Below are 12296 nucleotides of genomic sequence, written 5' to 3'. Positions count from 1 at the left end.
GTCGGCCTTCTATCACCTGAAGAACATTTCCAGGATTAGAGGACTAATGTCTCAGGTCTTCTGGTTCTGGTCTGCTTTGCATCCAGAACCAGAACCAAAAAAGAAAGCAAGAAAGAAAGGAAAGCGGATATTCTACTCCGGTAAGACTTTAGCACACAAGTAAGTCACATTAATTTCAGTTTGCAGTTACTTTATTTTAAATATCTAAAAGTATAATAACATTATATATATTAATATATGCTATTTAAAAAGTTTAACCACTGTAGATGAAAACATAAGATTAGAATCTCTGCCAAATTTAAATTACCTTTTAATGAGCTGCAACTGCTGCGGTGTGCGCATGCGCCTCAGCTGTCACGACTTGAACATCGCTGCGGCTTCTGCGGTGGAAACATGGCGATGAGGGCGCTCAGAGGGATGGTGAACGGGGCCATGAGCGAGTTTTCATCGGCCGTCAGCGGGAACAGACCGACGGCCGCCGCTCCGGTCCACCCGGCCGCCGCCGCCGCCGCCGCCGCCTCCAGGGAGCATGCGATGGCTGTTAGCCGGGATTACATCTCCCAGCCCCGCCTGAGTGAGTGTGTGGATGTGTGTGGTGATGCTGTTTGTTTCTGACAGCTCAGAAGAAGGTCAGAAAGGTGTCAGTCACTGAACGTCATCTGTTAACAGCTGATATAGAGATGAATCCTTTGCTCACTTTTGTCTTTCTGTCCTCATTTTTTTCCAGCTGATTCAGACGTTTTTGGAGACAGTTTGGGGCTTAAAGTGACAGTAAACATTGCAACAACTTTGTCTCAGTCAAGGAATGCCAAGGCTACTGTATGCTGGCCACCGGTTTTATGGAGGGCTTGGGGCAGAATTTGATCTATGCCACCTTCCCCCCAGAATCCTGAACAGTACCAAAGCTGCTGGGCTCATAAAGCCAGAACTTTGCTCATATTTCTAAATGCAAGTCGAAAAATGAGAAGGATTTGCTGTTTGCTGCTCTGTGTAACCAGGCCGACAACTATTAGAGATAAAATGGATTTGCTTGCTGACTTCAGTAACCTGAAGCTTTTTATTTTTCCCAGTGCTTCACTCAGCATATTCTGCCATCCATATTGATTCCCTTCAGTTTTTCAGTTCACAGGTCATTAACCTCAATCCTAATCCATTTTCAGACATGTAAACTATTCTGGATCCAGACATTAAACAGCATCAGCATACAGAAAGATCCCCATCAGCAGAACAGAGCAAGATGTTGAAGTGATAAACAAAAGAGAATTTTCTGCACCATATCAACATCTATAGACATTGGCCATGACTAAACTTGGCCACAAACAGGTTTTCTAGGTGAACAATGACCCCAGGTCTACAACCAGATTAGCTCTCTACATTTGGAGTGGCCATCAAAAAAACCTTCAAATATCCAGTAGAAAATCTGTTTTCAGGACTGAAATAAATTCAAAGAATTCTAATTGACTTCATGTCAGTAAGAAAAACATTCTGGATTTAGGTGTGTGTCTGAAGAAGGCTGTGTTTCACTGGGTTGCTGCTCTCTGTATTTCAGCCTATAAAACTGTTTCTGGAGTCAATGGTCCTCTGGTGATTTTGGATCAAGTCAAGGTAAGAAGCAGAAATGTGTGTAGAGTCTGGAAACTATTATTTTGTCCACATTAATCCAACTACGATTAGACTCACCTCTGCAGACACCTGAAGCCCAGCTCAGAATGTTTCACACCAGCAGTTTGTGGCGATTCAGTGGGATGACATCCAATGGGTTTCTACTGCAGAGTTAATTTGGAATAAAATATAAATGTCAGGATTCTTGAGTCTTTGTCAAACCATGACATGTCAAGACTATTCAGTAGGTTTTGAATAGTGGTGTTAATGCTTGCTGGTCATGTGTCACTTGAACAGTTTCCAAAGTACGCTGAGATTGTCCATCTCACTTTGCCTGATGGTACCAAGAGGAGTGGGCAGGTGCTGGAGGTCACTGGCTCCAAAGCTGTGGTGCAGGTGAGACTGACATTTCCAAACCTTCCAAACAATTCAGTACTTTATGTCTCAGTAACGTATCTTAACTTATCAGGTAAAACTAAGAAAACAGAAAAAAACTGTAAAATAAAAACATTTGCTTTAAATGTTAGGATGTTAAAAATATGTCTAGTTGCATAATGTAAATTTTTTTACTGTTTTATGTTTTTATTGATCAGTTGACTTTTCCTAAAAAGGTACAAATTAGTGATATTTCAAAGAAAGTTCACCCTCCACCACTAACACCACTGGAGCTTAAAGTTGGTCTTCTGCTGCTAATCAGTTGAAGAATGGTAATTAGCATTATTCCCAACTATAAAAAATAAATCATTGTACAGTAATAAAGATTATTACTGCATAATGATAACTGACCTGAAACAGGAACAGTCTAATTTGATTTATTGTGAGATAATGATGGAAAAATATATATTTTTATGGTGTATGTAAACTTCTGGATTCAGCTGTATAACACTGAACAGAAAAAAAGGTGATAGCTTCAGTACAGTAATAATATTATTACAGAACCATTACTACATGGAACGTTTATTTGGAAATTAGTAATTGCGATGCAATTTTTTAAAAACTCCTGAGTCTGTTTGTATTCATAAATAAAGGGAACATTAAGGACAATCTTTGATTATTATAGCAAATCCCCTCTGAGGTCTCACTGTCAGAGCAACGTCCAGAGAAACAGCAATAATTCCCAGACCAACATGGGGATCTTCAGTTCAGAGCAGCAAGACAGGAAAATACAGCACCAATATCTTCTAGCAGCCATTAAGCACGGTGGTGGAGGAGAGGTGGTGATTTGGGTTTGCAATGCAGCCACAGGATCTGGGCACCTTGCAGTGATTGACTTTACCATGAACTCTCAAATATCCAGTGTCTGCAACAGGGAGGCTGAGAGAGAACAAAGTCAAGGTGTTGAAGAAAACAACCCTGAGGAAAAGCTTAGAAGTCACACAGATTGAAAACATCAGAAGACATTGGGGCAGCCAAAACCTTTTACCAAAAAAATTAAGCAAAATTTTAAAGAAGATTGGGCTAAATTGTCTCCAGTAAACTAGACAGGCTCTATTATTACTGCATTTCTCCCGCTCACCTCATTTGATAAGCTTCCATTCTGCTGTTTGTATTTGTCTAAATTCTCTGCAGGTGTTTGAGGGCACTGCAGGCATCGATGCAAAGAAGACCAGCTGTGAATTTACTGGAGACATCTTACGGACGCCTGTCTCTGAGGACATGTTGGGTAGATGTCTTCGCTCTCCATTCAGCCATATTTAGTCTAGTATGTTTCCTCTCAGACAGCAGAGCAGAATTTTTCATACATTTTCAGGGCGTGTGTTTAACGGTTCTGGCAAACCCATCGACAGAGGACCGGCAGTGCTGGCAGAAGACTTCTTGGACATCATGGGTATGTCTGTTGTGATTTTTCAGAATATTTACTCAGTGTAAAATGCTGAAGTAAAGACGGTTCCCCATGTTTTTTTAAAATCACTGTGACACAGTCTTCCTTAGTGTGTCTGTGTCCATGTGTGTGTTGTTCCACAGGCCAGCCCATAAACCCCCAGTGTCGCATCTACCCAGAGGAGATGATCCAGACCGGCATATCTGCCATCGATGGCATGAACAGCATTGCTAGGGGACAGAAAATCCCCATCTTCTCTGCTGCTGGGCTGCCACACAATGAGGTACACATGCATTCACCAACATGGTGTATTCCCATCTCAGAGCATGAAAACACCTAAAAGATTAGTTTCTGTCCACAAACTGACAGACTTTCTAAGGTGTTAACAAAATGTCTGTGAGTCAGACAGAGTTCATTCTGGAGATGTACCAGTGAGACTTCTATTGGCCCACACCAAATTCTGGTTTTCCTGAGTTCTGGCCCACTGATTCTGTTTTTAGAAGGGACAGGTAGCCCTTTATTGATAACTCAAGACACACACACACACCCACGCCCCCCCACGCCCACACACACACATCACTCAATGGACAGATAAAAATATTGACATTATCTAGAACACACAAATCTTGAGACAACGTATGTTAAAAACTCTGACAGTTTTGGGGAGAAAAGACTTGCAGTCCTCATTAACACCTGGGAGCTGCAGTGACCTTTGGCTGCTATTGGGACTGTCCACCATGTCCATAAGGAGGGAGTGAGACATTGTCCATCACAGCTCTGGTCTTCTTCAGCTTTCTGTCTCTCACTAACTCTTCCTTAGAGCCGCCTCATTCCTTCAGTTGACTGTAGTGAGTTTATTGAGTCTAATAGAGTCCTTCACCTTCACCACTGCACTGTTATGGCTATGTTTTATGTTTTATGTTATGTTCTATGTTTTTGTGAAAACTCAATAATAATAAAATCAGTCAATAATAAAATGTATTCTTATGCATGTGCAGATTGTTAAAAGTGTGACTTTTTAGTATTAATACATTAATCATTTATTAATTATTAATACAAAAAAATTCCCAGTTTTCAGAACTAGTTTTTTCATTGAATCAAAGTTAACAGAATGTACTTTTTGAATTGTTCTTCATCAGAAAAGCTGCAGTCTCTGTGTGCATGCCAAAGAGAACGTAGATCTGGAGCACACCTCTGGGATTTCCAAACCCATCGTGCTCTTTGACAGAGGCAGAAAGCTCAAATGGATAAACTTTTATTTAGTATTTTCATATGTTGCACTCACTGATTGGAAAAGGATCTGATTTTTGACATTGTGACGGGCCGTTCACCCGTCAGGGCCGATCAAGCTGCTCACTGTTCCTTTTTTAATGAACCAAACAAAAACTGTGCAGCCTCAGGCTTTTATTCTAATTGACCATTTTAGCAAAATGAAGTTAAGCTTATGGCCAATAAAAACTGAGGTCATTGTTTTGTTCCGATATGAAGTATTATGCAATGTGAGACATTTGTAAACATTTCATACCATTTACAAATATATCTGAAAACATCTTAAAAATTCAACAACAGATAAAAAGCAAAATAAAAATATTAAAAAATGAAAAAACAAAATCCTACATCAACAACACATAAAACACAAATACAAATAAAATGGGTAAGTTAGCAAGCTAGAAATGCCAAAACTGAACAAAAATCAATTTCAGCCTAAACTTAATGACAAATGATAAATGATGGAGAGAATCTTGAAATACATTCTGAACTGGAAACTGAACCAATGCATGAAGCTGCATGGTGGTCTGCTGTTCTTTGGTACCACTGAGCTATCTTTCTGCAGCAGCATTACCCAAAGTCTTCATTTCTTAACATTCCATTAAAGGGGAGCAAAAACATCAAACATGTCTATCTGTCACTTCAAAGTTAATTCTTACTTGTTCATAAAATTCAGTCAGCTTCTTATTTCTTTTGTCCTAAATATCTAGACTCTGTTTTCCCTGTGGATGTCTGAGATGTGTAGGTTCTGCTTAATTACTGGTTGTATAAAACTGAAAGAAAGTTAATTTCCTCTCTGTTGATAAATTCATTCGATATCATTTCCTTTGAGATTTTATTCATATGAAAAAATGTTTAACGTTTTTGTCTCTAATTAAGGTGGAAGGCGAATAAATCACCTTTTCCGAGAGTTTGGGACTCATTTCCTTTTTTTCCCTGGTCTTGTCAGATCGCAGCTCAGATCTGTCGACAGGCCGGTTTGGTGAAGAAGTCCAAGGATGTGATGGACTACAGTGAGGACAACTTTGCTATTGTTTTTGCAGCCATGGGGGTGAGATCCTGATGCTGTTCTGTCCCAGACTCACTCTGACTAAGACACCCTGTTCTTCAGTGCGTTCACTCTCATTCACGTTAAATGTTTCCATACTGTCTGATGTTACAGCCACCAACATCACTGCGTTTTATTCTGTTATGTCCTAAATACAAATGCCCCTTTTCCATTGTCAGCTCCAGCTCCACACATCCACTCATTCTCTACTCCACACAGAACCTGCTATGTTTCCATTGAGAACCTGATGGATGAAGTTCTGGCTTGAAGCCCCGCCTCCAGCCACCCTGACCCCCTAACCGTTACATTAAGCTGAATTGAGTTGACATTAGTCATGCTAAAGTGACAGTGTTTCCATTAAGCAAATGTATTTCCGTAATTTCAATTTGCACAATTTTACGGTTAATGAAAACACAGCTACTCACATTTGACTCTGAATACTTTGGTGTTTTTGTGTTTGACCATTGTACTGTATAGTGCTCTTCTAGTCATACCGAAGTTAATCTAAAGCTGAAACATCTTTTGTTGTTTTCTGTGTTTAATGTGGACAATTTACCAAAATAAAATGATTGATGATGATGATGATGATGATATCTTTTTAAATTGATTTCTGACAGATTTTTGACACAGCTGTGGAGTAATCAACACATCCTTTCTCTCTCCTTAGGTCAACATGGAGACTGCCAGGTTCTTTAAGTCAGATTTTGAGGAAAATGGATCCATGGACAATGTCTGTCTGTTCCTCAACCTGGCCAATGACCCCACGTATGGCTTTTTTCTGAGATGTGTTTGGATATCGGCTTTGTAAATAATGTGTAAATTAAGCTGAAGTCTTGGTTTGTGCAGCATTGAGCGAATCATCACTCCCCGTTTAGCTCTGACATCAGCAGAGTACCTGGCCTATCAGTGTGAGAAGCACGTCCTCGTCATCCTCACCGACATGAGCTCCTACGCCGAGGCTCTTCGAGAGGTCAGCCATGTTCTGCTCTAGCATTCATTCTGATGTAACTGCAGGAAGTGGAACCGAGCTTTGGATGTCCTCTCCCAGGTGTCTGCTGCCAGAGAGGAGGTGCCGGGCCGCCGAGGTTTCCCTGGCTACATGTACACTGATCTAGCCACCATCTATGAGAGGGCCGGCAGAGTAGAGGGCCGCAACGGCTCCATCACCCAGATCCCCATCCTCACCATGCCCAATGATGGTACTCCCTCTGCCGGAGCTCAGCATGGTGGCAGCACCAGGGCTGTCACAGACTGAGCCTTTTTCTGCCTTTCAGACATCACCCATCCTATTCCTGACCTGACCGGTTACATCACTGAGGGACAGATCTATGTGGACAGACAGCTTCACAACAGACAGGTAACATCCTCCTCCACAAAACAGCTGTACATTCTCCCACGTTTCAAACAAAACTTTGGTTTTTGTTCCATTTGATTTCCAATATACAAAGAAATGGATTAGTTTCATGTCAAGTTTCTTTTATTATGGATTGAATAGAATATTTTAATGATTATTTTAATTCTTCTGTTCTCATCTTCTTCCTCTGGTCAGATCTACCCCCCCATCAATGTTCTTCCATCTCTCTCTCGACTGATGAAGTCTGCTATTGGGGAGGGAATGACCCGCAAAGACCACTCTGATGTTTCCAACCAGCTTGTATGTTCAAAGCTCTCCCTGTTCTGCACAAACAGACTTTTACTACACTTTACTTAACCTGTATGCGTGTGTGTGTGGGGGTGTACTGTGGACGTGCGTTCTCTGTGTGTGTGTGTAGTATGCATGCTATGCCATAGGGAAAGATGTCCAGGCCATGAAGGCGGTGGTGGGAGAAGAGGCTCTTACTGCTGATGACCTGCTATATCTGGAGTTCCTTACTAAGTTTGAGAAGAACTTCATTTCCCAAGGTGCAGTGATGACCAGATATTTTGTGTTCTTATATGAAATATGTGTATTTGAAATCAAAAGTGGACTTTGTTCAACTTTTAGGGGTGTAGCGAGGTCTCGTCAGGAGTTCTGCTCAGCATTCACTTTGTGTGGTGTTAGTGTCAGCGGTTATTATGATCCCTGGGTAGAGAAACAAAGTCTTTAAGCTCTATAAACTGTTGTGTCTGTGCTGGAGAATCTGATTTTGTAAGAAGTAAGAAAAAATGAAGCAGTTCTTGAGTTGTCCTCTTGGGGTGGCTAAATATAATAGATTAAAAATGGTCTCTCTTTTTGTGATATATGGACCGACTGTTAGCAGCTTAAGCTAAAGCTAGCAACTATTGTATCTCAGGAGATGCTAGTTTTACTGATGCTAAAATGTTCTTTTAGTTCTTTCACAGTTAAGACTGCAGTTGTTCATCTCTAGTTCAAAACTCTAAACTACGACTCAACGCTGACCTTGATATCCTGTCACGGTCATTTTTTGGTGTTAGCAATGCCTCAGAATTACACAAACAATGAAAAAAGTTACACCTTGGTAGGAAGAATATTTAAACATGGATTCACAAAACCAAATTTCAGTTCCTTTCTTTAAATAGATGGGATTCATTTTCATAAATATTGATACAATCTCATCCTGTGTCCTTCTGCTGAACTCAACATTTGTGTATTTTCTCATGAGCTGGATATATTGTTATAACTTGATATTCTACACTTATTTATTTCCAATGGTTGCTGTAAAACTCAGCTGGTAACTAGTTTAATTCAGTTTATATTTCACAACAGTCCAATTCATATCCAATTATTATAATTATTTAATATATATAATATAATAAATTAATAAATGTAGATAGAATCTGTTGCATACAGTCAATATTTATCTAATTTTTAATTCAGTGCAGTTCAGTCAAATCATATAATGCCAATGCAAAGTTCTGGGCCAACGTTTTGCACTGGTTTTACTGGTGCAACAAAACTGTCCAACTGCATCACACTTAACTTCTTAGTTGTACAAGGATATTTATTGATTTCTATTTTTGGGGTTAGTTAGTTAGTTAGTTACCTACCGGTCAGCTACCTTGGTGGAACTAAACAAATCTACTAGGTTACTATGTTCTTAAAATATGGTACCACAAGTACATCAGAGCTGTGATGCGTTATATACAGTATGAGGATAAGTTCTCTAGCTCTAGTGAGAGACGAGGTGATCACAGTTGGAGCCGTTCTAATGGCCTATTTTGCTCCGACCTTGGAACGGTTTTGAAATGAAACTTCATCCTAAAGGTTTAAAGATCAGAACCTGTACACAGACCAACAGAATGCTGGTTTATTTAACATGTGCTGTGTGTGTGTGTGTTTGTGTGTTCAGGAGCCTACGAGAACAGGAGTGTGTTTGAGACTCTGGACATCGGATGGCAGCTCATGAGGATCTTCCCCAAAGAAATGCTGAAGAGAATCCCTCAGAACACCCTGGCTGAGTTCTACCCCCGAGAATCCAAACATTAGCTACACACACATGCGCACGCCCATCCACACACTCCACTTCCTGTCCTCTAATCCGGCTAAGGTCTCACTCTGTATATACAGTGTAGTGTTGTGACGCTGTAACCATGCCGATGCTTGCTGCTTTCATCTGACGTTGAGGGTAAATCATCCCGGCATAAACAGGAGAAAAAGAAATGGACTTTTAGAAGTTTGTCTCCAGAGGAAATGTCAGGAGCTTCCTGTGGAGAATAATATGTACACTAAATGTGTGTCAAGAAAATGATTGGGACATAATTCATAAAAAGATTTATGAATTATAGAGGGCGCACACGACAGCCACTAGAGGGCGCACATGGCAGAGTTGAAGTCCATCTGAGGGATCGGTTGTGAAGTGTACAGGAACGCTGTTATTTACTGAATGTCTACATCATTTCTGTCATCGCATGAAGAAAACTGTGTGCTTTGTGTGTTCCACATGTATTCTTTCTGAGGCATAGAAAATCTGATTGAATCTCAGGAAGTCAGAGTGAGCTAAAGTTGAGTAAAAATACTGAAAGAAAACGGCAGAAAAGGAGCAAATCATTCAATCAAACAGCTTAATTTTGATAACTTAACCTTAATTAAACTCACCTTGTTCTGCTCGGCCCAGTTTGCTCTTCTATCTGAAGCATTTAAACTTTTGGTTAGACTCTCTTACCAGTTGCAAAAATATCCTGTATAGATGGGTTTATAACGGCGATCTAGACGCAGTTGTTGCTGTGTATTTTTGATATCATTTTGTAAATTTGCTCCATTGTTTATCCATGTCAACTATGACAGCTCACATAAAGGAAAGCATGAAAAATGCTTTATAATACCAAATAAATGGGCCTGAGCTTCTCAAAAGCTTCTGAAGATTTTTGATTCCCATAAAAAATTCTGCCATTCAGCATCTCTGTCAAATATCTAATCTATCATAAAGAAACTGTTTGTTGCTCTGAGTTTATAAGCAGCCAGCTGGATGGATGCATTTTAATGCCCATATCAGTATAAAATCAGATAACAAGCCAGCTGATCCATTCATGGAAACACAAGTCATTCCTGGTTCCTTCAGCTTTTCTTGACAGACTCTTGTTATCGAGGTGTCAGTCAGAACGGGCTCTTATCCATGTTAAAGATACAGGACAGTCTGAGCTGTGCAGCTCCATTTCTCTTTACATATGACAGAAAAAACAGGACAACATGCATTTATCATGCAAATAGACAGACTGGGTTCTGGAGACAAATCTGCCTCGTTTAGAACCAGAGAGAAAAAACTTCAGCTTCATGTCTGAAAACAGGAAGTAGACACCAGTGGAGGTATGGAGCCACTCCTGGTTTATTGTTGTTGACAGGTAATTGTGGAAAAAAGACTATTTCTCATTGATGTATTTAAAGCTGTAGTTTTATCCCAACCTAGATTGCAGATGCAGAACTGACCAAATTAACTTTAATTTATAATTCTGTTAACATTCCTTTCAAAATGAAAAGGTTCTCCTTAGTTTGTGTGTGATTAGAGCACACATTTAAGATCTGATGTGACTGACAGAAAGTCAGCTGATACCTTGGGCTGTCCCTGAATAGATAATCAACATCATAGAATGAATGATACATTTAAAAATATACTGAAATTAATTGATCTCACCTCAATTTTTTCTGTTTTTCTTTTGGTGGAAATCTGTTAAGTGCTCAGTTCTGTTCTCAGCGCCTGTCGTGTTTTATTTAGATCATGTCAGATATGAAGAGAACTCAATCAATGAAACTAAAGTATAGAATGTCTTCTGGCCTTTAAAAAAAAAGTTTTTAATTCAACCGTCTTTGTTTATGAGTCCAGCAGAGTTAAGATCTGTTTGGACACAAAAATATTGAATGAAGTATGACTTTGTTATAAAGGTTCCTTTGTTCCCTTCAAACCATGAGTTGAATTACTATGGATTGTATTTGGGTGTGAGCGGTTGACATTGATTGTAAACTCAACATGTTTATTTGTGTGTGTTTCATTGCTGTCTTTATATGGAACATCTGCTGCTGAGTTTTAGTTTTCTCCTTCAGCTCCTCCTGTGATTGGTTGGATGTGTATATCTGATGTCATCAATTATGTCTGACTTTCATTCTCCATCAACAGTCCCACTCTGTATGTATTTTGTATTTCTGAAAATATTTATTTTTCTTCAGATTTACTTATATCATCATTTAAATACATTAGATTTAAGATCAAAAGTACATTTAAAAGTTACACACACACAGACATGCGCATCCCCCCCCCCCACACACACACACATACATATATATTGAATTTCAAATAATTCCTAACACTATAAAAACAGAGCTTTGTTATTAACCTGAGGGATTCAGACTGCTTTGTTTATGCTGCACATTGATTGGACGGTGTGATGGTGACAGACCCTTGTTGTCTGATTGGAGCTCTTTATCATTGTTTGTAGTGATTATTGTTCTGGTGGTCCTTTTAAGCCAGACATGCCTGTAATGGCAAAGCCATCACCTGAAGTTAAGCTGCCTGTGTTTTAACAATACGCTCCGTGTGTTGAAATGTTGGATGTCTTCAGGTCATGATTGTGTAAAATGATGTTCGTGTTCCTGTTCTCTCTGTACGAGTCGTTTTAAAATCCCATTCATCTGTGTAAACTGTGTTTGTGTTTATGTGCTGTGAGCTTATTGATTGGTTCAGTAGAAACTGCATGCTTTGTTACTAAATGTCTCCTGTCGGTGCCTCGGGTTTCATGTCTGACGGTAAAATAAAGGCTGCTGCCTCAGTACTTCTAGTGGCTTTTATTATCTGCATATTTACATAGATGGAACTGGATTACATGACAAAATATGCCATGTGCAATATTTCACCCTACAAACCCAGATGTTTAGAAAATATTTTGAACATTTTTTGTTTTTACCATGGCTGTGTTTAAATGTATGATATGACATGAAACATATTTATAGCCAGATGTGGACAAGGTTTTACCTTCATCTTTTTCTTACAGAAGAATAATCTGACCTTGAAAATTAAGAAAAACTCAACCATTCATTTGAGAAAAGGGTTCCTCATGGCTCCCCTAACAATTCCTATCAAATTACTCTGGCTCATTAATTTATTAAAATGCATATTTTACTTATTT

The 12296-nt window shown here is 39.4% G+C and overlaps 1 protein-coding gene across 1 annotated transcript; it reads left to right on the top strand.

The window, feature by feature from the left end:
• Positions 1–333: 333 nt before the first annotated feature.
• LOC102217378 (V-type proton ATPase subunit B, brain isoform) lies at positions 334–11942 on the top strand. The gene is made up of 14 exons (XM_005811622.2): positions 334–574; positions 1550–1605; positions 1900–1998; positions 3172–3265; positions 3353–3430; positions 3568–3707; positions 5643–5744; positions 6409–6506; positions 6588–6711; positions 6790–6940; positions 7016–7098; positions 7291–7395; positions 7514–7643; positions 9032–11942. Exons 1-14 carry the CDS (start codon positions 394–396, stop codon positions 9166–9168), a joined length of 1578 nt encoding a protein of 525 aa, XP_005811679.1. The 5' UTR covers positions 334–393; the 3' UTR covers positions 9169–11942.
• The last annotated feature ends 354 nt before the right edge of the window (positions 11943–12296 follow it).

The sequence above is a fragment of the Xiphophorus maculatus genome, chromosome 8 (genome assembly GCF_002775205.1).
Source record: "Xiphophorus maculatus strain JP 163 A chromosome 8, X_maculatus-5.0-male, whole genome shotgun sequence".
NCBI lineage: Eukaryota > Metazoa > Chordata > Actinopteri > Cyprinodontiformes > Poeciliidae > Xiphophorus > Xiphophorus maculatus.
Note: the sequence above shows the minus strand (reverse complement) of the source record. Positions and strands in the feature narration are given on the sequence as shown.

Bases quoted from the DNA above. Each gene is read 5' to 3' on its own strand.
- LOC102217378 (XM_005811622.2), top strand. From the start codon at position 394: ATGGCGATGAGGGCGCTCAGAGGGATGGTGAACGGGGCCATGAGCGAG. The intron at 1,606-1,899 runs GTAAGAAGCAGA...TCACTTGAACAG, and splicing joins TGATTTTGGATCAAGTCAAG to TTTCCAAAGTACGCTGAGAT. The intron at 1,999-3,171 runs GTGAGACTGACA...AATTCTCTGCAG, and splicing joins GCTCCAAAGCTGTGGTGCAG to GTGTTTGAGGGCACTGCAGG.